Source organism: Panicum virgatum, chromosome 9N (assembly GCF_016808335.1).
Source record: "Panicum virgatum strain AP13 chromosome 9N, P.virgatum_v5, whole genome shotgun sequence".
NCBI classification, from domain to species: Eukaryota; Viridiplantae; Streptophyta; class Magnoliopsida; order Poales; family Poaceae; genus Panicum; species Panicum virgatum.
Window position 1 is genome coordinate 21,200,824 of NC_053153.1, and position 25,333 is coordinate 21,226,156.

Sequence of the window (25,333 nt, forward strand, 5' to 3'; positions counted from 1 at the left end):
AACTTGTCCTGGATATCCCTAATAGTACTTTGCACACAAGCAGAACTGACATGGTACACTCTCTTTTGCAGAATAAATTCTAGGGAGTGAAATCAGATCTACATATATAAAATCCTGCTTGCTTCTGGGGCTTAAGAGAATGTAACACTTATGCGTGAGAGAAAAGGAGGTATATGTGTATCCTAGGTCTCATCATTTTTTCCCCTTTCACCTAGTTCGAAGATCATAATAATTACTAACGAAATAATTCTGTTCTGATCATTCAAGGAGCTAGTTTTTGTTCTGGTTTATTCATTATTATCTCCTATCTAGAAATATAACCATTTTCAATGCTATACTTCTCAAAAAGGCTAATGACATCTTCTTTACATTAAATTATCAAACGATGAAGTGTATATCATTTTATATTCATCCTGTTTCTGGTTTTTATTGAGAATGCATGTGTATTTCTGGGTGCACTAAGAATAACATTGGTCGACAGATAACACTGGCTTTTTAGTTTCCTGTTCGTTCTGCGGATGTCTCAGACTATTATTGGCCATTAGCTATCATTGGACACTAGGTATGGTCCATCAGTTTGTGTAGGAGAAAAACAAAAAACTAGAACCATGCAAGGAGTAGTGTCCAAAGTTAGCGTCATGACATGGCACTTTTATTCTCACACTTCTGCCCTTTTCCTCTGGATTGGAGCCTCCCTCTAATATTTCTCCCACAAAATTCTCTCTTGCAAATCAGCATTCTGGCATTGCATTTTAAAGCCTTCCGTCACTTCTCCCACCTTCTCTTTGGCTTTCTTCTGCATCTACAGTGTTACAGATTGAGAGCCGAAGTGGCGAGGTTATCTGGATACCATTAGAAGGGTTGTTGCAACTGAGCAACATATTTTGTTAGGTACCACCACTTAGACATCAAAGATGACGTTCTATGGTACGCAGGACAAGTGCAAGGCTTGTGACAAAACCGTGCATTTCATTGATCTACTCACCGTAGATAGCATTCCGTACCACAAATATTGCTTCAGATGCAGCCACTGCAAAGGCACACTTTCGGTATGCCCTCTTCTTGACATTTGCAGCCCATGACGCCGAGTACCGATTTCTTATACCCTCTGTGATCTTCTAAATTATATTTTTATGCATGAGCTGATGTTAAATTGTGCTAATTTCAGATGTGCAGCTACTCCTCCATGGATGGGATTCTTTACTGCAAGACCCATTTTGAACAGCTGTTCAAGGCAACAGGCTCCTTCTGCAAAAACTTCCCCACAGGTAAGCTTGAGTTGCATCAGTGTTTTCCTCTGATTTTTGAAGCATGGCATCAATCTTATTGCTATATATTGGTTTTCTTTCCCTTCAGGTCCGAAGGCAAATAATGAGCAGGCACGTATCCTCAGTTTCTGATTGCTTTGTTTGTAGAGTTTTCTTTATGCATCTCGTAGACCAGAGTTCATTTTTTTTTCTTGTGTGAAGACTATTAAACAAATACTAGGATCGTAATCTTCGAAAGCTGCCAGTATGATTAGTCGTCCATGCTGTCCATTTAATATTTTTTTCTCGAACGCGCAGGAGAACTGCACGTCGTTGTATTAACAGATAGAAAGAGCGGCCCAAATTACATTGCCGAAACCATCCATTTAATATTTAAAGAGTACAATCAGCAACACGTGTCAAATTTGTCATGGATTTCAGCTTATAAACCTGTTTTCTTATTGTAAACAGTCTAAGGTCCCCAACAAGTTATCCTCCGTTTTCTGCGGAACTCAAGAAAAGTGTGCTGCCTGCAACAAGACTGTATACCCATTGGAGAAGGTACAAACATACCTTGTTTTACAGCGAACATAACACCTAGCTTTTACTTTATGTTTGTGGGTGGAAAGTAGCATACTGTGGCAGTGGAATTGAGCATTCATCTCCCAACTTCTGACAAATAAATTCAAGCAGAGTTACAACGCAAATGCATGTGCATTTGAGTTTTAGGTGAATTCCACCAGATTTTGCGATCAATAAATTTTTGACGGTTCCACATGCATAGAGTTATTTTCCTTTTCTCCCGGAGTTCATCTTATTTGCCTGGACCCTGAACATCTGATCGTTTAGATTTACTCTGCAGATGACAATGGAGGGCGAGCCCTACCACAAGACCTGCTTCAAATGCGCCCGCGGCGGCTGCCTCCTGACGACCGCCTCGTACGCCTCCCACAACGGGATCCTCTACTGCCAGAACCACTTCTGGCAGGTGTTCAAGGAGACCGGCAGCTACAGCAACCTGCTCAAGCCCGCGGCTGGGAAGAACTCTGCCGCCGACGAGCCCGAGGCCGCCGCGGAGCCACCCGAGGAAGAAGCGTCACCGGAGCAGGTCCCGGAAGCTCCCGAGGTGCAGGAGCACTGAAGCGCCCACACGCGATGCACGCGGACGCATATATGCACTACACGTCTGTTGGAATTTTAGCCTATTTGTTCTCGCCTGTTTTTTGGCCCCCATCCTGTATCCGTGCCAAACTGCCATTTGTTTGTTTGGCCAATGACAGCAAAAATCTGGACAAGAATGGCAGGATGTGCCCGACAAGACCGCTGAAATTCCGCTTGGTCGTTGCCTGATTGCTCGTGTCGCCGTGCGGTCGGCAGGCGTGATTGCGTGCTTGCAATCCGGAGCACGTGTTGGAATCGTGACGACGAACAACAAATACCAAACATACGAACGATAGATCAAACCAGCACGGGAGCAATATGACTCGTGAGTTTCAGAGTGTCATTAAGGAGATAATTACAATCACCGTGATCCCTGCTATTTAGAGCAAGTATTATGGATGGTTAGGAGCGGACGGAGTCTGATGTGGAAGAGAGAGAAATTAGGAGAGAGAAAATAGTAAACGTCTCGCGAGACCCGGCCAAGAGCGGGCGCATGGGTGCGCGAGGGCCTACTCTCCGTTTATTGGTTACTGCCGCATGCACTGCTGCCGCTGCAGCACTAAATGCTGCTCACGCTCGCTTGCTTTTCACCCGCTGTCGCCGTATCCATTAGCCATGCTCTTAGCCTGGGGATCAAGGTGTAATTATCCGGGTGTCCTTTACAGTTGGGTAATTTTGTTGTAGGACATCTTAGAAATACGATATTTACCAGCTGACATCCTTCAAAATTAAATTTGATGTTGGACACTGCTCTTTTGCATCTATTTGCCACTGGACATTGAAAGGATTAAAATATTCATTTCTTATTTTGGGGAGAGATAAAGAAGGTGAAAAGTTCTTTTTTACCCTTATTTCTGCTGTGCTTGCTGCTTCTTTTTCGCCAAGGCTGTGCCTGATAATCTTTTTTAAAAAAAAAGTTGTGCCTAACACCGCGCAGGGGAAGCGGGAGCGCTGGAGATGGCTGTTTCGGAGATCCTCGTCCTCGTCCCCATCCCCGGCCCCCGCCGCGCCGGAGCACTCACACCCGCGCCAGCACCCTCACCCCGCGCGCCCCGGTCGTGACGGAGGAGCAGCGCCACGCTATCGCGCTGGCGGTGGTGACTGCTGCCACGGCGCAGGTGGCGGCGGAGGTGGTCCGCCTCACCTGCTCCGGGCACAGCAGCAGCTCCGGCCTCGCCGTCTACGAGCACTACGCCGCCGTCCTCATCTAGATCCGCGTTCCAGGGCTACCTTGGGCGCCGTGTGCTATGGGCGCTCAAGGGCCTCATCAAGCTGCAGGCCCTGGTGTGCGGCCACAACATCCGGAAGCAGGCCAACATGACGCTCCGCTGCATGCAGGTGCTGGTGCGCGTCCGGGACCAGTGGATGCGCCTCTCCCAGGACTCCATGTCCTTCTCCATGTCGATGTCCGCCGGCGGCGGGGCGCCGCCACCGCGCCGTGCGGGAGCACCAAGTCAGCGTCGACACATCCACGCTCTAGTATTTGGTTGCCCAAGTGTTGGATCGCTGGTTTGCTCAGTGCTGCCCTGAATGTATATATGCAGCTTTGGAGGAACCCGACGTCGGTGGCAGATGAGATGGATGTGGACGGTGGTGGGCAGCAGCCGCGGTGGGCGGAGCGGTGGATGGCGTCGCGCGCGTCCTTCGACACGAACCGGAGCAGCATCTGCGGTGTGGGGCCGCGGCGCTCGGGCGCGCGTCCAACGCTGGAGATCGACACGGCGTGGCCCATCTCCTACTCGACGCCGCGACGCAGGCGCCGTCGTCCTCGCCGATGAACCGCGCGCACCACGGCCACGGGCACTTGCCAGTGCGCCCCGGATCCAGGTCCGGTCCGCGAGCCTGCGGCCCTGTGCGTGGACCGCGGAGCGAGCGCCGGGAGCTGCACGCCGAGCCTGCACTCCCAGCGGCACCACGCGAGGGCGGTGCCCAACTACATGGCGGCGACGGAGTCGGACAAGGCCCGCGAGCGGTCCCGGAGCGCGCCGCGGCAACGGCCGGCACGCCCGAGCGCGACCGGTTCTCCGGCGGCTGCGGCTTGGGCGCGGGGGGCGGCATCAGGCCATGCGCGCGCTCCAAGACCATCGGCAGCCACCAAGAGCTCGTCGGAGCAAGAGTAACATTAGATTGATGAGTATTTTTGTCCATTTCTTTCTCCCTCTTCTAAAAAATGATATTTTATTATTTTCGGTGTCCATTAGCAAATAGTCACAGTTGAAAAATGTCCATCAGCAAAGATGAATTTGAGCGATGTCTTCCAGCCAAAATCAAGGTTGAAGGATGTCCAGAAGCAAAATTACCCTTTACAATTGTACAATTAGCACTAACAAATCCTAACGGCCGAGGGTAAATCGGACTTTATACATGAAGGAACAACCTATTTGGCCATGGCACCTCCGTTGAAGCTCTCTGCCAGGTGGGTCCTCAAATCTTCACCGAGATCACGTTTGCCTTGCTGGATTCATCCCCTTCAGCTTTTCTCCTGACCATCATCAGCGCGTGTCCCCCTTCGCTGGTTAATCACGGGGCGGCTCTTGCCTCGGCCTTCGCTAGTAGAGTCTTCGTTTGTGGCCGCTCCCCAACAGCACGTGTGGAAACATGCTGAGTTTCACACGGAGTGCCCATTTCTCGACGTCTCTCTAGCCCTGCGCCCTGGCTCCCTGCCCTGGGGGCTGGGGGTGTCAAATCGCGGGTATGTATCAAGCATTCCTCCCGTTCCGCGTCTCCAGCGTTCCACGTATGCCAGGCAGGGCTGCAGGAAGGCGAGAGTGCCCGAGACAAGAGAGAGACAGCCATGCCTTGCGATGCTGTTTGGCATCCATCAGTGGAATGGTGGACGTTGCTGGCTTGCTGCAGTCATCTTCCTTTTCGGATGGGACTGCTCTTAGGGCAGCCACGATGGAGGTAGAAAAACATGTAGTAAGACTGAGTCCAACAGCAGAGTCAAATTCATTTTTACATCTCGAGTTGGCACTGTGCATCGCAAAATCCCTCTCCAACAGCAGAGGCAAAAGTCCGAGCCAGTTTGCCTCCGAGGAGAGAGGAGGTGTAAAAATACACCCCTCTCTCTTCGAATGCATTTCGCGAGCGGCGGTGGCGACGCGGAGGGTGCACAGGGGCGGCGGCGTGGGGCGAGCACGGCGCGAAGGAGGAACGCCGGTGGGAGGCAATCGTGGCGGAGGAGCGCTGGCGGGAGTCGAGCGCCCCGCGACATCCAGATCTGCTGCCGCCGCCGGCCCGAAGCTGTTGCTGCTGCCACCACAGAGAGCCGGCGCCGGAGCTCGAGCCCAATCCATGGCCGCCGGCACGGGGCCTGCTCTGCCGCGGGAGAAGGGGACGACGGCCCTGAGCAGGAGCAGGGGAAGGGCCGCGGCGGGAGAAGGGGACGGCGGCACGGGCCTGCTCTGCCGCGGGAGAAGGGGAGAAGGGGAGGCCGCCCTGTCGAGAGGGATGCAGGAGGGAGCCATGGGCGGCGCCGCTTCTCCATCCCCGCAGCCGGCGCATCCGCCATGTCCATGGCCGACGGGCGCGGGCGCGGAGCAGCGGGCCAGCTGCGGCGGCGGTGGAGGATGGCGAGCAGCGGCTCCCTCTCCTCCGGTGGAGGAGGCAAGGCGCAAACACGAGCTGGCCTCTCTCGGCGTGGGTAGCGGCAGAGGATTGCAAATGCGATTGCTCTGCCTCTGTTGGAGCCGGTGGGATGAAAGGAGAATGGAAAATACTGTACACAGAAATCAAACACCAATTTACCTCTCCGAAATATCTTTTATTGTTGGAGTCAGTCTAAACAATAAATGTTGTCATCTTATCTAGTAGTAACCATTGTGGAACCGGTAAGTAACAAATAGCAGGTAGTAGCAGTAAGAAATGAAAAAAAACATTGATTCTCTCTGTGCACTTTATCTCCTCTCACACTTTTTATTGCTACGGGTCCATCTTATTACCTACTTTTTACTGTGCACATTGTGAAGATGATAAACAACAAATACCTGATTCTATTAGGGCCCACCTTACTTATTAGTTGGTAAAAAAATATTGCTCATGCCCTTAGTGCAGCTCCAGTGTGAGCTTTGAGAGGGTGCTCCAAAGCACCACTGTCACTTTTTCAAAGTGCTACACGCTGGAGGACAGGGTGCTAACAAGCATCATCCTAGCACTGGTGCTTACTTTGGCACTTGATGCTTCAAATAAAATAGCATTTCCTACTCATCACTACTACTTGGCTACCACATACATAGGAGGGAAAAAAAGGTTGCTTTAGTTTTAGACTATACACTGGAGTGTTTTGTTTCATGGAGCACCTGAATGACATGTCAAAGCTTAGCACTACCCCATGACATATACGCTGCGGCTGCTAGGCAAATGCAAACCAGGGTAGGCTCTGAAGAGAGGAAAAGGGTAACGGGAGACCGCAACGTCGTGCGTACGGTTCCAGTTAAACAAGCGGCACGGTGAAACCTACAACCTGTGATGTTTGTTTCCCACGGACTAAACTTTAGTCTCGTCACGTCATATGCTTGGATACCAAATAAAAATATTAAATATAGATTAATTGCATAAATGAAGACTAATTCATGAGATGAATCCATTCAATCTAATTAGTCCATGTTTAGATTATGTTGGGCTACAACAAACATATACTAGTGATAGATTAACTAGATTTAATAAATTCATTTCATAAATTAGTCGAGACCGATGCAATTAGTTAGCTCATGTTTAGTCCTAGTTGGTACTGTAACGAACATGGCACCATTTATGCTATTTCGAGTGATTTTGGTGATCGTATGACAACGCAATAAATGAGACTAATTGTTTTGTTGAGTGAACATTTCTAGATCCCAGGGATGATGTAAAAAGGCCATACAAATAAATACACGAAGAAAGAACTAAAAAAATGCTGAATTGGACAAGTTCTACTGAAACCAGTAGCACCGGAAGAACCGATGCTTATAGCATCGGTGCATCCGATGGTTGTCGGAAGATCCGACGACCTGGCTTTGGTGCAAGACTGAGCGCCTTTGGAGATCAAGTGAGGAAAGAATGAAGCACCGGTTGAACCGACGGTGTCAAGAGAAGCGTCGGTGCAATCCACGTACTATGTTCCAGAGACGATGTCAAGCGCGAGGGAGCCACGCCTTCAGCACCGGTTGAACCGGTGGAGTGTTGGAGCAAGGCGTCGGTGCAATGACGTCAGCAAGGGCAACATCGAGATCAAGAGGCACCGGTTGAACCGACACTAGGTCATCAGTTAAACCGGTGGTTGCCAACTCAGCTGCAGAAGCGTCAGAGAAGCCAATGACTAGTTCAGAATGCAGAGTGACCGAAAGAATCGATACACTATGCACCGGATGTTCCGATGCCTACGCAGAAAGCTGCTAACGGCTACAAATGGCTAGTTCGACTTGGAGGCCTATATATATGAGCTCCCCCGGCCATTTGAAGTTTGTTGGAGTTGCTGGATATCCCACTCACACCCAAAAACACCTCTAAGCCATCCAAGAGCATAAAGATCAAATCCTTAGTCCTTAGCACAAGCTTTGTGAGTGTTAGTGCTAGGTTAGCTCTTTACTGAGTGGTCAAGCAAGATTTAGATTCTTGTGCTGTGGTTCTAGAGTGAACCAACATTGTATCTTGGTGCGCCGGCCATCCTTGGAGCTTTGGTGGCTCGCCGGCACGTCAACGACCCTCCGGCTTGGTGTGGAGCGGCGTTGACGACATTGTGCGGGGGGCAGAGACTCCTCCTTCGTGGGCAATCTCTCTTAGTGAAGATCGGGATCAAGGTGACTGTGATTGTGTTCACAAAAGAGACTTGATTGTCGGGAAGCGATACTCTTCGTGAGTGCTTCAACAACGTGGACGTAGGGACGCCTTTGTGGCAAACCGAACCACGGGATATATCCTCGTGTCGAGAGTTCGCTTTCTCTCATCCCTCTCCTTTAGCTTCCACATTTCATATTGCAACTTGTGTGCCTTTACTTTCTTAGTGTAGTATCTTGCTAGGATTGGCTATAGGTTACAAAACTCTTTTGGGATGAGGGTTTCACACTAAGGTGAACCGTAGTTGCATATCTAGGTAGCTTGTTTTAGTTTAAGTTTTGTGCAAACTAGTTGGAGCCATATGTTAAGGTTTTTAGAGAGCTTAATTCATCCCCTCCCCCTCTTAGGCTAGAGCACCCGATCGTTTTCAATTGGTATCAGAGCAGGGACTCACTTCTCTCACAAATAAAGCTAATTTCATTGGCAAATTTGTGTTTACCGGCACATTAGATCGGTAGGCTTCACCGCCTAGTGAGTTAGCTCTTAGGGGGAAAGGATGAATCCTTTTAGACCCGCTCCACGGTTCGACAGCACGGGCTTCCAACGATGGAAGGTTTTGATGCAAGCCCATCTCCAAGCGACGGGGCTAAACATTTGGAGAGTTGTGAGTGAGGGCATAAAAATTAATGGTCAACAAGAGAAGCAATATGATGTCACCGCTAAATGCATAATCTTGTCTTCTGTTAGTGACAATGTGTTCAATCGTATTTTTTCATGTGAAAATGCTAAAAAGCTATGGAAGACTATCATTGAGAACCATGAGGGCACGGAGGATGTTGCCATGAAAGATATCATGTTCTCATTGATAAGCTTAATAGTTTTAAGCAACTTGATAATGAGAATGCCGAATCTATGTACTCACGTTTGAACACTCTTGTGAATGAGATAAATTCCTTTAGGTGTGAAGCAAATTGAAGATTTAGAACTCATTCGCAAGATCCTTCACTCACTTCGAAGGCCGGACTATGATTTGATGACCACAATTCTATATAAAAAAGAGCTCGACACGATGACACCAAATCAAGTCCTCAACAAGGTAATTGCCCATGAGCTACGCAATGACATCAAGACAAATGCGCCATCTTCTTCACCAACACATAGCGCACTTGCATGCAAGCAACTCAAAAAGTTGAAGAAGATGAACATTAAAGATAGCTCAAGTGATGAGGAAGAAGAGGATGCAATAAGCTCCTCAAATGATGAAAAAGAACCAATGAACCCCAACCTCTACAAGCAAGTGAAGAAGATGAACAAATGCTTGAAGAAAATCAATTCAATCGGGTACATGGTCTTCCTCAAAGATGGGTCTCACCATCAACTCATAAAGGTTGAGAAGAAGTTCAAGAAGAACAAGCATAAGAAGGAGAAGAAGCCCAAGCATGAATCATATGCCGTATTTGGTGAATCGGTAAGCGGTGGTGAAGAATCAAGTGCAAGTTCAAGTGATGAATCAAACAAAAAATTTACCACCCGCATGGGATCATCATCCAACACTTGTTTTATGGCCAAAGATATGGATATCGATATAAGCGACGATGACTCCGACTCTTCTTCAATTGATGAACTTTTTGACCTTGTTCATGAGCACCAAAAAATTATTAAGAAGCAATCAAAAGAAATTAAAAACTTTAATGCTCTCAATGATCTAAATGCTTATCTTGCTATAAATTTTGAAGATTTGATGTGCAAATTCAATTTGTTTAGCAAGTAGCATGAAGAGCTCAAATTAAAATTTGAGAGCATTAATGATACTAATGACTCTTTGGAAATGAAGCAAACTATCCCTTATGCAATTCCAATCTCTAGGGTAGATGCTTCAACTTCATGCATTGACTTAATTGATGAATCTTGCTCTAACCCTTGCAATGAGAAATGCAATGAGAATGTTGTTGTAGAATCATGTGATGATCTCATTGCCAAAGAGAATGATAAGCTCAAGTACGAAGTGGAAAGGCTCACGAAGGACTTGTATAGATTGAAGGGCAAATGCATAGAGAGCAATGTCCAACCTTCTAAAGATAACCGTGAAGACATGGTGAAGAAACTTGAGAAGGGATCCACCGTGACTTGCTCAAAGTGCCACAAAGAATGCCACAAGTCCAACAAGTGTCCTCAACCAAGGAAGAAGCTTCCGGATGAGAAGAACAAAAAGAAGCTCACAATCAAGAGTTCTCTCATCTACACCAAGCCCAACCGGAGGAACAAAAACAATAGCACCTCCTATGTAATAAAAAAGAAGACCAATGACAAAGTGGTTGCTCACAAGGTTGGTAAGAAGGAAAGGAGTTGGAACCACTCCATTTAGGTGCCCAAGGACATCATCACCAATATGAAGGGGCCTCAAATGGTGTGGATTCCAAAGGAGACTTGAAGCCCAAGAATGACATCGGGGGATTTGGAGGCTTAGCTTACAAGTTGAAGTGAAGGTTCAAGCCAAAACAAGCAAAGCTCGCAACTTGGATATTTGTTGCCCAAGTCCCCCATAAGATAATGGTAGCTAGAGTTCAATTCAAGCATCATGTAGCTCCATTGTTTTTGCTAGGTTGTTTGCATACATTGCATCTCCTAGTGTTATATATGGTAGGTTGTTTATGTCATGATTCTAACCCATTAGCAACCTAAATAGTTTGATAAGTGTGTAGAAAGCTACACAAGGTTACCCTTCATGATACATGGACTTCATAAGGTATGTATTTCATATGTGTACCATGAACACAAACTATAGGGTAAACTTCCCAATTGTGTGAAAATCAATGTGCATACATTTGCTTGGTGATTCAAACACTAAATGCACACATTTAGGGGGAGTTCATCCTATGGTTTGTGATTTTGAGACTAACATGTTTGTAAGTTTATTTTTTGTAGTCTCACGTGGAGTTAACACTCTAAGAGAATGTTTCTCACGATCAATGTGAACAAACAACTCTATAAGAGTAATTAGATAAATTGTGTTTTCATGCATATTGAGCCATGCTCTATTGAATTTAAATGCTCATATCTAAGTTCATAGGCTATGTGCTCATACATTTGCTTAACCTTGATGTACCAAGTGTTCTTTGTTTAAAGACTTTAAATTGGTTGCAAGTCACTTTCAAATTGGTACATGCAAGGTAAACAAATATTCCCCGGAGGTATGCAAGGTTCTAAACTCATTCAATTGGTATAATTGTCACTTTCTTATCTTTTTTTTTGGAGCTACCTCCGTGCATGATATGATCTAAGCTTTCTTGTTGAATCTTTTAGTTGTACACTTAATTTTCACATTATCATGTTGTGTACACACTTGTGGAAAGCTTAGCTCATGTCATGCTAGTTTCGTGATTTTGTGATCCACCATAGTAAATTTTCAATTGGTATCTTCATTGATATCATACAATTGGATCATAAGTCATGAAACTAACTCCCTAGGCTACTAATTTTCTCTTGAGCTATATTGTTTTGTAAGATCTTTTATGTGCAAGACCTTTTAGGTGTTTTGATTCCAAAGGGGGAGAGAGGTGGATCAAAGCAAGGCATGTTCCCAACAAAGAGGGAAAGATGTTCCCAAGAAGGAAAATTATATTCCAAAAGGGGAAAATGCCGACTGGATCAAGTCAACATATGAGAGAAGAGTAGTAAATAGGGGGAGGAACAAAGGGGATCATGGTTTTAGGGGGAGGCCAAGCCGTCATTGGATGATGGTAAGCATCCAAGCAAGTGTAAGTGGTTCAATTTGACAACTTGTGCAAATTTTATGTTTGCTTTGATTGTGTTGTCATCAATCACCAAAAAGGAGGAGATTGTAACGAACATGACACCATTTAAGCCATTTCGAGTGATTTTAGTGATCATATGACAACGCAATCAATGGGACTAATGATTTTGTTGAGTGAACATTTCTAGATCTCAGGGATGATGTAAAAAGGCCATACAAATAAATACACGAAGAAAGAACGCAAAGAAATGCTGAATTGGACGAGTTCTACTGAAACCAGTAGCACCAGAAGAACCGATGCCTATAGCATCGGTGCATCCGATGGTTGTCGGAAGATCCGACGGCCTGGCTTTGGTGCAAGACCGAGCGCCTCTATAGCAGCACCGCCCAAATTAAACTGGCTTAAGTGCGCTAACCATCATCTTTATACTTAATCAAGTTACTGTGCACTTAAAACGGTGTAATCTGACAGGCTGTCAGGTAAATCCCGATTAACTACTATACTCCAGGATCACAATTGCACTAGCAGACCCATACGAAGACGAGCACAAATGATACCAGCATACAGAAATCTTCAAATTAATTTACAGCACAGGTTTTACATAAAAGCTTTAAGTACAAACGACAGAGTTCAAAACACAGCGGAAGTTTAAAACCGAGTTCGAAATACAATACGATATCCACGACGACGATACAAGGTGAGCTCCACATCCTGCCCACCGATGTGATGCCAACCTGCCCGATCTTCACGGGGAAGACGGGGCCCACTCGACGGTCCACCCAGGAGGAAGTGGTTGTCCAATCCAGGACGCACAGACCTCCTCGAAGTCAGCGGGGACACAACCTGCTCAGAAGGGTTACAACAACAACCCTGAGTATACTAATACTCAGCAAGACTTACCCGACCTTGGGTATACTTAGTCTATTACCTAGACATGCAAAGCTTTTTGGCTCTGGAGTTCTTTTGCTGAAAGGCTGCTAGCAGTGAATCCTTACTTTCAATATTTTAGCTCCATTTAGTACAGCGAGTATTAACTAAATTCGCCTAAACATCTAGAGCACACAGGGTAGATCAGATTAATTCTTCAAAACAACAGATACAACATTCCGCCTTCACCTTTCAAAGCTTATTCCACTTCTTACTACGATGTGACGCAGTGACCAAGGTTCTCTTAACCGAGAGAGACGGCGAATCGATCCGATTTAACCTTGCAAGGTGGACCTAACTCACACGACACGTGAAAACCCCGTCGGGCCACACACGTCAACTGTTCCCATCATCACCCCGACGTCTGAATCACGCCTGCCAAAACCCGGGTGAAGGGTCCCTCACGGCGAACTCCCGGAGAACCCGGAGGCGACATACTATCCAACACCCGCCATCATTCCACTCCCAGAGTAGCTGGTCGCGATTCAAAGTATCATTACAAATCAGGTAATTAGCTTACCGGTTTCGACTACCTCCTACTTCCGGCATGTGGTTAGTACTGTTCAATCCTTAGTCATCAGGGGTAACAACGGTACGGTCCTCAATCGACACAGGCGGAAGTTCATTTTCTCATCTATTCCATATCCATACTCCAACTCATTTCCGCCCGGTCTCCAATTCTCTTTACTCATCAACTCATATCGAAGCCATAGCTAAGGGATCAAGATCCTAAAACTCGCGAGTGACAGTAATCACTCAACTTCTACCAAAATCTTATTTAGCAGAGCATTTCTATCGACAACTGTACTAGTATAGACCCACGGTACCTAGAGAAAACATGCATACTATGGTTCCATACAACTCCTAGAACATAAATGCACAAATACTTAATTAAACATTAATATACTGAATATATGGATTATGCTCCGGGGCTTGCCTTGCAGGTCAACGGGGTCAGCAACTTCTTCGCAAGTGGGCTCGCCTGCGTCTTCCTGCTGCTCTCCCGCCTACGGCTCTTGGATCGGCTCGGCGATCAGCTCGTAGGCGACTTCGTTCGCGGCGTCTACACGTATGAAAAAGAATGCCATGCAACAGTTAGAACACAATGCAACGCATGAGGGCTTAAGATGTGATGCATTTCAAAACGATGCAATGCCATGCAGTTCAGAAATTCAACTCGTTTTAGCCTGAAGTGTTTCCTTCAAAACAACAACTAGTAAACTTGCTTACAGCAGCATGGATTAAGACATATGCTTGTTTTGTTGAGGTTACACATGCATGAAATAACAACCAGTTAACCTCAATTATAACAGAAAAGAGCATAGCTAGGGCAATTTAAAAGCAAACACTTAACTTGCAAACATGACTCAGCACAAAAATTACCAGCTCAACGTGATAGCAATAAAGCATGCCACCCAAATTTTCCAACATTTCTTGACGATCGAGAGCATTCATTTTAACCCTATAAAAGAAAACAAACAACAATAGATCCACACACATGCACATAGACCATGCACCTGAAAATTTTACAGTGGACTACACATGAAAGGAGTAAGTCACTGCGAACTTTTCATAAATTTTAGAGCAACAAAACATCTGGTACTAATTACGCTAGCTTAAACACAAACCACATTTTTAGCAGGGGCAAAAGCGACATTTCACATGCACAAGTATTTTTTTCCTCTGAAGTTCTGGATCTAAGAAAACTAACAAAATTTACTTTGCATTTTTAGCATTTTTCTACCTTTTTCTATGAATTAAACAAGGTTTCAGCCTAAACAAATAATTGAAAAAACATAAAAAGGGGGGCTGACAGCCGGGCCCCACCCGCCAGGGAGCCCAGCCCGCCCCCTCCTCTGTTTTGCGCCCGCACGTGCGGCTGACGCGGCCAGATAGCCCGCAGCGGCGCTCCCCGCCGGCGAGGGCCGACCGGCGGCGCTGCGGCGGGGCCCCACGGCCGGGACGGGCAGGCGGGGCCCACGCGCGCGCACAGAACGGCCCCGCGGCGGCGCAACCAGGCCGGGGCGGCGGTGGCTTGCGGCGGCGCCGAGCCGTTCCGGCTACGGCGTGCGCGCGGCGGTGGCGGCGCGGCCACGGCGGCGCGGCTGCGCTGCCGCGGCGGGAGCGCCGGAACCGAGCGGGGAAAAGGTCGGGGAGGTAGGATTGGCTATAGATTGCAAAACTCTTTAGGGATGAGGGTTTCACACTAAGGTGAACCGTAGTTGCACATCTAGATAGCTTGTTTTAGTTTAAGTTTTGTGCAAACTAGTTGGAGCCATAGGTTAAAATTTTTAGAGAGCCTAATTCACCCCTTCTTTTTTTTAGACTAGACCACTGATCGCTTTAAGGTACCTAAATATACGACGTTATCCAACCTAAAAATTAGTCCGTGATCCTAACAAACATGGCAGAACACTGTAGCTGTCGACCCGTAACTTTCGGCTACAGCCAGCCTATCTTACGTACAGTGACGCAGTGACCTGGCCTCCATTGACCTGATCGAAGTCATTTTTTTACGTACTCCAGTTTTCCCCAAGCGTGGCCGTCATGGCGTAATCCCCTCCCTGACCAACCAACCCTGCGTCAGATTACCACCACACTGGTGCTCCACGAGCCCCCCCCCCCCCCCCCCCACCCCCACCTACTCCACTCCACACCGGCGACAGGCGGGGGCCGAACAGCTAACGCATCACGCCGCCGAGAGCCGAAGCGAAGCGAGGAGGAAAGGCGGAGCCGCGGAGGCAGCCAGCGCGATGACGTTGCAGGGAGAGAGACCGGTGAGGTCACCACCGGGGAGGCGGGGACGGCTTTTCAGGCTGACACCTCCCTCTCCGCTCCGCGCGTGGGAGGGAACACCGGAACAGGGAAGAAAAAGCTGCTGCCCCGGCAGCATATTCCGCCGCCTGGCGCGCGCGCGCGCCACCCGTCGTCGGGCGTCCGAGGAAAAAGCCGCGTTCGGGCGTCCGAGGAAAAAGCCGCGTCGCTCTCCGCGGGGCTCGGCGACAGGCAGGCGAGGCGGACTGGCGGAAAGCGAGCCCCGCCCGGCCCCCGGGGAGAAAGATCCCCGTGCGCGCACCCGCGACTTCTGCGGCATCCGAGATTCCGAGTGCTGCCTCCGTCGCATCTTATCGGATTAGTTTAGAGTGCAGCCAGATACTCCCCGGTGGCACATACAAGGGTCGCTTTGAGCCTCCAGGCCCTCCACGTATTGGCTTTCTTGATGACTGATTCTCGTAGGTTGCGGGTGCAAATCCAATTGAATGCTCGCTTTCTTGCGTGTCTTGATCCGTCATCGTCGCTGATAATGTTTGCACCCTTGCACAGACATCGCTAGAATCGGTGCCACTGCCAACGAGAAGTCGAGAACCTATCCCTCGAGCTAGCATTGGAAGCTTGGAGCAAGATCCTATGCGACATCCGTACATCATGATCCGTCCTTGTGAATGAAAACAACTTATATTTCAAAATGGAAAGAAAAGGAGAAAGCAGCCAATATATTATACAACTTCCTCATTCCCCGCGCGTTGTCGCGGGATATTTTATATAATTTTTAATTATGATTTTTAGATTTAGTCGGGAGAGAATTAAGGGTTGGCCTTTTTTACACGAAGGTAGATTATTCTATAAATTTAATTTAATTTGATAAATAACTGAGCATGATATATACGTGGTTTTCTATGAAATGAAAATTTAAATTATTGAGAAACTAACATAGAACTACAATAAATAAAGCTGGACCCGATCTTTTTAGCTACCGAGGACAGTAAAATCTGCTTAAAACTTGATTTTAGGAGACAAAAGGAAACATGAGTCTGTTGGGTTCCCTTTCATATGGATGGACCAATATAAGAATTTCATGGCAATCCAAATGGTGGAAATTTTGCAATGACGTGGATAGCTTGCATGTCAAGAGAAATAACAATTAGTGAGTTGTAGTGGGGAGCTTCTTTATAAGAGTTGTAGATAGGATCAGGGTGAAAATGGAAACAGCCGCGAAATTTGAAACAGATATATCGGACGTCACTACGTCAGTGCCCCGTTTGGTTTTGATGGCCGGTAATGAATAGTAAACTTTGACCGCTTATTACGGTGTCAAACAAAGTCAGTTTACAAAACCAACTCCAGAACCCCCGCGCTAGTGACCCTGAAGAATCTAATGAGGCCTTTGACCGCGCGATTAGAGGATGGTACTGTAGCATCACTGTAGCAATCATCGATTAATTACCGTCATTAGATTCGTTGCGAAAAGTTGCACCAATCCCTAAAAAAATTTTGCAAATAGACTTCATTTAGTGCTTCATATATGTGAGATTCTTTTTTCGGGAAGTGTGCGTGCTAGATTTCTAGCGCAACCAAACAAGGCAAAACATGGACACCCAGCCACGGTTCACGCAGACGTGCCCGCGACCCGAACCCGACCGGTTTTTAACCCCGCCGGCCGGGACACCCCCCACCCCTGCTCCCCGCCGCTTCGTTTTCCCGGCCAAGAGAGGGGTGGCGCCGCGCAACCCCAATTCCACCGCCTCCGGCCGCCGTCGCCGCGGCCGGGGACCCCTGCGCCCCTCCTCGGTTGTTTGCTCCGTTCATTTCTTCATCGCCGCTCCCCTCTCGGTCTCCCTTTCCTGGCGGCGACGATTGGGCGAGCGGCGGCGCGATTCGCCACGTCTTCCTTGGCGGGTCCTTTGCCGGCGACAAGTGCCCACCAGGTATGCCCTCCCCTTCTCGCCCCTTCCAGCTGTGCGAAACGGAGCATCCCAATCCCTAATGTAAGCTATTTGTATTCGGATCTGACCCAACATGTATTATCTACCTACTAACTTCGATTTTGTTTGCAAAGATTATCGTGCCCTATGCTGGGTCTGCCAGTGCACATGACCCAAGTGAAATTCGCCGTCAATTTGACATTCCTGGATTTTGTTCCTAGTGATTCTTCTATCCCCGATTGTCAGTTGCGGTTAATTAGAGTTGCAGTCGAGTGTATGTTCAGCATATTCCCAGTCTGTAGCTGTCTTCAGTAGGGGATCCTCATTTTTTTTTCTTTTTTGGGTCACCTTGATTTTATAGTTGGATTTTTATTTAAGCTTCTCCCAGCCGATATCTGAAGATGGGTGACTTTTTGCTTGTTTTTATGTTATTAGGAAGGTGTGTTTACATTTCTTCAAGATCCTCTGGTTTGTTTTTGTAGAATTCAAACTTTCTCAAGCGAAACTGTATGCACTGGGTTCTGTCTGCTCTCTGCTGGTAAATATATTTTTTTAGTAAGCTGGTAAATATATTTGCAGGGATGCAAAAGCCTTTGGTTTGATACTCTAAGGATATTTCGGTGTGGGATTAGGGAATAGATAGATGAAATGTTCATATCATATTAAATTCTACTGTCTGTCGCTGGCCTACATACCATACATACCGATACCATCCTCACTCCTCAGTAGCAAACATCTTCATATTGTGTTCATGAGATTGAAGAATGAAGTATCTGTCCCATTTGTTTGGCTTAACCTGCTCCTAGTATCTTTTCTTGTTAAGGTTATTGTGTTAGTGTTACCTTTCTTAAATCCTTACTTTTGGACCATCTCATAGCAAATCCATAAATGTTTTCTGAAACGAAGAGGAAAAAACATCAACCAAAGATGTTGATAATTTTAATCAATACATTTTGTGGTTATTTGGTGGAAGGTACAGTGTTGAAAATTTATTTATTGTTTTTCTACTGCCTACCATGCTATTAGTTGATCCTAAAGATCTCCATAGTCAAGCTAAGTAACTGTGTTGATCTTAGAAGTAGAATTTGTGTCCGTGGAACTTATTTTCTGGGAATTTGGCTCTGTGAAGTTTAATTACTTCTATTTGTACATATTATAGCTTTTGTTTGTTTGTTAAGCTGCTCTTGCAAGGGCAGTAGATTGGGCAGATAGTTTTTACCACTGAATGTATTTAACTATTTTTTGTTCCACTACAGGATTTTTGTTAAGAATGGGAGAGAATAAATGGATGGGCAAAAGATGGGAGGACATGGACACTGATGTCCTTGTGAAGATATTCAAGGAATTAAATTTGGTTGAGCTGTCACCAGTATCTCAAGTTTGTCGATTGTGGCGTTCGGCCTGTTCAGATCCACTTATTTGGGGCACTCTTGACTTTGGATTGCTAAAATCTAATTTTATTCAGACAAGAGCGTCACCATATATTTGGGTTGATGATAGGTCTGACAAGAGACTTGCAAGGATACTACGGGTGGCTATGGCAATTAGCTGTGGGAATGTCAATTGCATGATATTCCATTACAATTTGTACATGAGAGATGAGCACCTTCATTTCATTTCAAAAAGGTAAGAAAACCCTTGTACATCAATGCATGGGCACTCAACTAGTCTAACTTAATCCTGCCAGTTGATTTTGAATACAATAGTTGAACTACATCTTATGGCTTTCTGCACAGATGAATGCTTGTAGTTAGTCTGCAGTTGAATCGTAAATATGAATGCTATATCCAAAGTAAATATTCTATTTTTGTAAATATTCTTTCATGCATTTTTCTGTTAGCAACTTTGGATAGCTGTTATTTCAGAGCCATTCAAACTAGAAGGGTTCTAGGGAAGGATGTTAGAGTACACTTAAGTTGAGAATCGGCTCCTTTTTTTTTTGGTACACCAATCTTCTGATTGTATCTCAAGAAAACTCCTGATGCTTGAGTTTTGTGATCTCTCATTTTTCATTGAAGAGGGCTAACACTTTATAATTTTGCCTGATATCTAGCAGATCTCCTCACCTAAAACGATTGGTTATGCCAGCATGGAACCGCATAACCAGAGTGGGAATATGCCAAGCTATCCAAAGGTGGCAAGAGCTGGAGTCCTTGACAATGCCTACCATCGGACATCCTCTGTATATTATGGAAGAGATAGGCAGAAGCTGCAAGAATTTCACAGAACTTAAGGTCATGGGCTCATTTGATCACCAATTTGCCTTTGCGATTTTGCAATTCCTTCCAAAGCTAAAAGTATTGAGTCTTCGTTGCTCGAAAGTGACCATGGATGCACTGCAGTCTTTACTGCACTCGATGGAATATCTTGAGGTTCTGAATATTTCCCACTCCCTGCTGTTGGTCATCGCGGCAAATGGGCGGAAGCAAGTGGTTCATGAGCTGGATGGCCAAATTCTCGAGAGAGCTTCACGGCTGCGTGAATTCCACTACTGCCAGAGCAGGACGTGCATTGCATGCCAGCGGATGGTGGTGGATGAAGGCATCATGCGCTGGTACAGGTACGAGGATTGGTTTTGGCGTCGAGATGAGGTCAGGTCCCTTGACCTGCAAGATTATGGGAAGCTATTTGATGCTGGTTGCGAGAGGTTGACGTCTGTAGAGTAGATGGTTAAAGCGGGTATAAAACTCGCCTCCTCACTGTAGAAACTTGACCTGGCATTCGTAAAACAGAACATAGCAACCACCGAGTTGTAACCATAGATAAATAATATCGGACAATGATGTGGGTGAATGGTGTGTGTGTGTGTGGTGTGTTGGCAGTGCTGTAAATCCAATAATAGCTGGTCATATTTTAATGGGTTGTGATAGTCTCTATGGTGACTGCAACAATGGTGTGGACCATATGCTTTCAAGTTTCAAATGATGTTGCATGAAACCAATGTACTACCAGCTGGTGTTCACGGAGTGGACCCTGACACTATGGGCTGGGTATGGCAGCCTGTGGCTATCATCCAAATGCACCCTTAGTGTTTAAAAAATCAAGTAAAATTGGCAAAAGTTTACGCACTGATTTTGAATACTTGCTTTAACATCCGAAAGTTGGGCTGTGACAGGAAATGGAGGCATAACTCATAAGGAAAGCTACGGGAGGCCAAGTGTAAACAAAGAATCCGAGTTGGGCTTTAACTCGGATTATTTAACATCCGAAAGTATGTGACACTTGAGTACTTGATTACAAGTACTAGACCTTTGATCTCCCATATCAGACGTGCACCGAGTTTCTAGACACGTGCGTTGGCCAGCGGCCATTCCAGTGTACCGAAACAAAGGGACATTAACAACCACAGATGGGCCTGATAGCTACATTGGAACAACATCACTATTAGGATGGAGAGCTTCCATAGACACTGCTAACTGGTAAACTAAACGAGCAGTATTGAGTATACTTCCAAAAATCTTTAAAACAATTAATTGTTGGAATGAGGTGTTCTGTGATGGTGTGACTCCGAAGGGCCACAGCCGTAGGCAGGGCAGCCATTCCGTCGGAACGAATGTTCTAGACTTCTAGAAGACGTTTTTGGCTGCCGTGCAAAACCGTACCAATTTGTGAACCAAAACTCAGAAAGGGCCTCGCAACACTTCTTATTCGGTAAATGCTTGTAAACAAAGATTAATGCAGTTACACACTGTTGGCCTGTTCGTAATTCTAGACTTTTCGTTGAATCCTTGCATTCCCAGTTGGCACAAACTCTTGTAAAACTCTTGTTTCCAACTTCCAAGTAGATCCTTACCCAAATAGCAATTGTCAAAATGTAATCAAATCGAGGATACAAAGGCAAATTATCCTAGCAATCTTTTCCACACAAAAAAAAGAAAAACAGTAGAGGACTCTCGCCTAAACGAGACGGATCGGGGTCCCACTTACATCTGGGCCCTGGATCCGAGGCGATCCGATTAGAGCAAGTATTATGAGGCTTACTCAGCGGGCGAAATAGTTCTCCACGTCAGACGGATCCTAGCTGGAGGGAAGAGAATTGAGGAGAGAGAGTAAAGCGGGCGGATACTGAGTCGCCCGGCTGAAACGGGACGCCCGAGGCCATACCGCCCGCTTACAGCCCGCAGCGGGCGAAACAGCCGGCTCTTTCTTCCGCATCTCGATCCCGTGCTCCTCCGTCCCATGCTGACATTAATTGCTTTGATGTTTCAATCAGCCAGTGTACCAACCGGCTTATAGCCAACCCATTATATGGGAAAGCTTTTAGAGCTCGGCTAAGTGACATGGCAATGACTTTCAGCCAGCTGCCGGCTGGGTTATAATTCTTGCTCTTACCCAAGATTCTAGACCTCGAGATCTCCGCTGCACCCCAGCAGCCCGGGCCAATGTTCTCACTGAATTCACGGACCCACTCGTCATACTCAGACAGAGCTACCTACGCCACTTCTGACGCTCCCGGAAAGGGCTCACGCCTTTCCCCCTTCGCTTTATAAAAGCTGCGGATATTTTGCACCGCCTCCTCTGTCGTCTGTCCTCTCCCTTCCCCAGCAGCGCGAAAAGACGAGACTACCCCGCTGCCCCGAAGTCAGAGTGGGGACTCGGGGAGAGGGGGATAGGGTAGCGCATCGTCGTCGCTCCGGTCGCCGGCGAGCAAGCAGGCAGCGATGGCGGTGGCGGAGCTGTGGGAGACGCTGAAGCAGGCGATCTTCGCGTACACGGGGCTGTCCCCGGTGGCCTTCTTCACGGCCATCGCGGTGGCGGCCGTGCTGTACCACGTCGTGTCGGGGCTCTTCGCGCCCCCGCCCCCGCCGCCGCCGCGCCCGCGGGAGGTGCCCGAGGCGGAGCCGCTCCCGCCGCCCGTGCAGATGGGGGAGGTCTCCGAGGAGGAGCTCCGCCAGTACGACGGGTCCGACCCCAAGAAACCGCTCCTCATGGCCATCAAGGGCCAGATCTACGACGTCACCCAGAGCAGGTCTGTTCCTTGCACCAAAACCCCAAAAATATTTTCAGCTACCCGATTCTACTGTAGCCGAATCAGTGTATGATTTTTCTATCGATTAGATCGTATACAAAGAACGGCCGACACTAGTTGCTGTATGATTGTTGATGAGGTCGCACAATCAGCTGGTTTTGCCATGTAGTTAGTACCATGTGGGTGAGCTGGCTGAGTAGTGGCTACCGTTTTTTTTAGCTTGTAGCGATCTGAGTTATCAAATTCGCGTTGAGAAACTTTTTAGAATTCGTGTCCCAATTTTTCAGGCAACTGTAGCTTAGTCGTTTCCGATGATTGGAGTGATTCGGGTGTTAAATTTACTTGAATTTCTATGAAGCAATTGAATGCTTTGTCGTATTCGAGGTCTTTGAGCTTGTCCTTTCCATCTACCTGGCTAATGGGAGGAATCTAGGGTCTCCTTGAATGTTTTGTTGCAGTCCATGTTTCAGTTGCATGGACGGCATCGATCAGGAGAAAGAAGATACGGAAACTACCAATTAATTGCAATGTTGTTTGTTAGTGATGATTTGCCATTTTGATGATTTGTAATGTTTGTAACCGCTTCGTATTTCAGCCCATCGAGGTCAAAACATCGGTATTTACAGAACATGATCATGCAAACTGGTTTGATTGATTACTATTTGTGTAATATGAATTGGCACTTTGGTTAGCTAGGGGTAAAAAACTGTAGTGGGTGGAAAGTTAAGGTGTGTGCATGGCAGGCTCATAGCGAACCTTTGGGCCTTGACATCAATTGCCTAATGTTTGTTGGGGTGGCTTTCGCTGACTTTTTCTTTGCACAAGCTTTGGATATTTATAAAGCTTGATATATAATTATTTGGATACTTGATTAGAATCTTTTGAGCACCAGTTGACTGTATGCCATCTGGGAGCTTTGGAGTTGCAAATGTCAAGTATATTTGGTAGCGATTGCCTGATTGAATATAGGTATCCGATGCTCATAATAAACGACAATACCAAAAGTTTAGCAAGCTACCAGCTGTGCCTGAAGAACCTGGGTGCCATTGTTGCTTCTGTAGACTGTACCTTGAATTATTTCCCTGACTAACTAGAAAGATAGTTTTGTGCCATAAGAAGGTTTTATCGTATGATTGAATGTGTGGTTTTGTACTTGGAGGTGAAATTATCTTCTAAAATTGTAAAATATCCGAAACCTAAAAGGATTGTGGTATGTTTACTTGTAAAGTTCTGATTCAATGGGAGATCAGGAAGGTGCTGAAGCCACTATCACTGTATGCTTTTCAGTCAGCACTGGAAGAATTAGTGAGAGTTGTTTTTCTGTCTGTTCCTTCATTCTGTAGTATTTCTGTGGTTAGGAACAACAATGGAATAAGATATGTGATATCACTTATCTATCCCTTGGTTTGCGAGATGCAGTTGCTGGTGTAGCCATATCTTGTGGGTGGATGATGGTATTTTAGAAATTCTTGGATCTGTTGTATTATATGCGCGTCTATCTTCAAATGGACACATGCTTTGACAATCACAATCATTTATCTATTGCATCACTGTCCATGCAAAGCACATGTACCTTTTTAGGTGAGGGGTCATTTTCCATGATGCATGCCTACTGTACTTAAGAATAGCTGTGCTAATTTTGATCAGTTGTGAATTAATTTGTATCCAGAAATGTGTTGGTGAAGCTATCTTTCGCATCAGTTTTTTCTTTCTTCCTTTTACTTACAATATTACATTATGTAATTATATTGTTTATTTTACGGCTGTATGCAGAATGTTCTATGGACCTGGTGGACCGTACGCTCTATTCGCTGGTAAAGACGCCAGCAGGGCCCTAGCCAAGATGTCCTTCGAGCCAGAGGACTTAACCAGCGACATCTCTGGCCTTGGTCCCTTTGAGCTGGACGCCCTGCAGGACTGGGAATACAAGTTCATGAGCAAGTACGTGAAAGTTGGTACCGTCAAGAAGACTGTCCCCGTTGAAGATGGAAACACCGCAAGCACAGCTGCTGCTGAAACCAGTGAGACCGCACCCAAGGCACCAGCAACTGAGGAGAAGCCGAGGGAGGTAGCTGCGGAGGAAGTGAAGGAGAAGGAAGCTGCCGCTGACGAAGGCGCCAAGGAGAGCTAGAGTGACTCAGAGCTCCAGCGGATGCAGCAAATAAATGGACATGGTCCCGCTGGGTTCGTGTCAGGGCACTGCCATCCTCTCCTATTAGCGACATAGGCTGTGTAATTTGGATATGTAAACTTGACCAGCGCCATGGCCCTACTTTGCTTTATATTATTATTATTATCAGACGTCATTGTTGGTTTGGAGTACAAAGGCATCCAGTTGTGCAATCCCTTCCTCAGTTAATATACTTGTTTTAGTACTCTATGTTGCAGTTGCATGCGTTGCGTTTTCTTCCCCTCCCCATATGAGCACAGAAGTAGCATCTAATTTCTTCTATCTCCTCACCCATTTCGTATCCTAGGAAAGAAAAAGAAAAATCCTTGTGGTATCGGTTCCTTGCGAGATTCCACCCACATGGGGTGTGCTGTGGAAATCTTCTTGTCAGCAAACTGATTTACTTTTTTTTAAGACTATTTGCTTTTCTTTTTTTTTGACCCGCAGCAAGACTGAGGGTGGGTCAAAGCCATGTGTTCAAAGGGCTTGAATGGCATGGGAAAGTTGATGTTTGGTATGGGAGCCTTGTCAATTCTCAACATAAATAGAGCGGCCTCTATTTGAAATTTGATATAGTAGTAGTAGTAGATATTGACAATGACAATGATGGGGGCGTTCCTTGGTAAAATCAGTACAGTTTCTCGTAG

General features: G+C 46.5%; 3 protein-coding genes and 1 pseudogene across 8 annotated transcripts; all 4 read left to right on the plus strand.

The window, feature by feature from the left end:
• The first annotated feature begins 12 nt into the window (after positions 1 to 12).
• On the plus strand, positions 13 to 2,388 carry LOC120692875 (LIM domain-containing protein PLIM2b-like). Its single transcript, XM_039976272.1, has 5 exons — positions 13 to 1,049; positions 1,169 to 1,268; positions 1,357 to 1,379; positions 1,719 to 1,808; positions 2,110 to 2,388. The coding sequence occupies exons 1-5, from the start codon at positions 915 to 917 to the stop codon at positions 2,386 to 2,388; spliced, it is 627 nt and encodes a 208-aa protein (XP_039832206.1). The 5' UTR covers positions 13 to 914.
• Positions 2,389 to 2,901: 513 nt separating this feature from the next.
• LOC120688834 lies at positions 2,902 to 4,528 on the plus strand (annotated as a pseudogene).
• A 12,709-nt stretch (positions 4,529 to 17,237) lies between these two features.
• On the plus strand, positions 17,238 to 20,484 carry LOC120690806 (F-box/LRR-repeat protein At3g48880-like). 6 transcript variants are annotated; one of them, XM_039973635.1, is made up of 3 exons: positions 17,238 to 17,550; positions 18,804 to 19,173; positions 19,604 to 20,464. In XM_039973635.1, exons 2-3 carry the CDS (start codon positions 18,818 to 18,820, stop codon positions 20,211 to 20,213), a joined length of 966 nt encoding a protein of 321 aa, XP_039829569.1. In that variant the 5' UTR covers positions 17,238 to 17,550; positions 18,804 to 18,817; the 3' UTR covers positions 20,214 to 20,464. The 6 variants fall into 6 exon arrangements, with proteins under 6 accessions (XP_039829569.1, XP_039829566.1, XP_039829567.1 ...); XM_039973632.1 differs by having other exon boundaries at positions 17,265 to 17,550; positions 19,601 to 20,484; XM_039973633.1 differs by lacking the exon at positions 17,238 to 17,550 and adding an exon at positions 17,557 to 18,370 and having other exon boundaries at positions 19,601 to 20,484.
• Positions 20,485 to 22,047: 1,563 nt separating this feature from the next.
• Positions 22,048 to 24,879, plus strand: LOC120693157 (membrane steroid-binding protein 1-like). Its single transcript, XM_039976563.1, has 2 exons — positions 22,048 to 22,516; positions 24,290 to 24,879. The coding sequence occupies exons 1-2, from the start codon at positions 22,209 to 22,211 to the stop codon at positions 24,645 to 24,647; spliced, it is 666 nt and encodes a 221-aa protein (XP_039832497.1). The 5' UTR covers positions 22,048 to 22,208; the 3' UTR covers positions 24,648 to 24,879.
• The last annotated feature ends 454 nt before the right edge of the window (positions 24,880 to 25,333 follow it).

Excerpts from the sequence above, each read along its gene's own strand:
- LOC120692875 (XM_039976272.1), top strand. The coding sequence starts at position 915 with ATGACGTTCTATGGTACGCAGGACAAGTGCAAGGCTTGTGACAAAACC. Across the intron at positions 1,269-1,356 it reads CTGCAAAAACTTCCCCACAG|GTCCGAAGGCAAATAATGAG; the intron begins GTAAGCTTGAGT and ends CTTTCCCTTCAG. Across the intron at positions 1,809-2,109 it reads CTGTATACCCATTGGAGAAG|ATGACAATGGAGGGCGAGCC; the intron begins GTACAAACATAC and ends TTTACTCTGCAG.
- LOC120690806 (XM_039973630.1), top strand. The coding sequence starts at position 18,773 with ATGTATTTAACTATTTTTTGTTCCACTACAGGATTTTTGTTAAGAATG. Across the intron at positions 19,174-19,600 it reads CTTCATTTCATTTCAAAAAG|CAGATCTCCTCACCTAAAAC; the intron begins GTAAGAAAACCC and ends CCTGATATCTAG.
- LOC120693157 (XM_039976563.1), top strand. The coding sequence starts at position 22,209 with ATGGCGGTGGCGGAGCTGTGGGAGACGCTGAAGCAGGCGATCTTCGCG. Across the intron at positions 22,517-24,289 it reads TACGACGTCACCCAGAGCAG|AATGTTCTATGGACCTGGTG; the intron begins GTCTGTTCCTTG and ends GGCTGTATGCAG.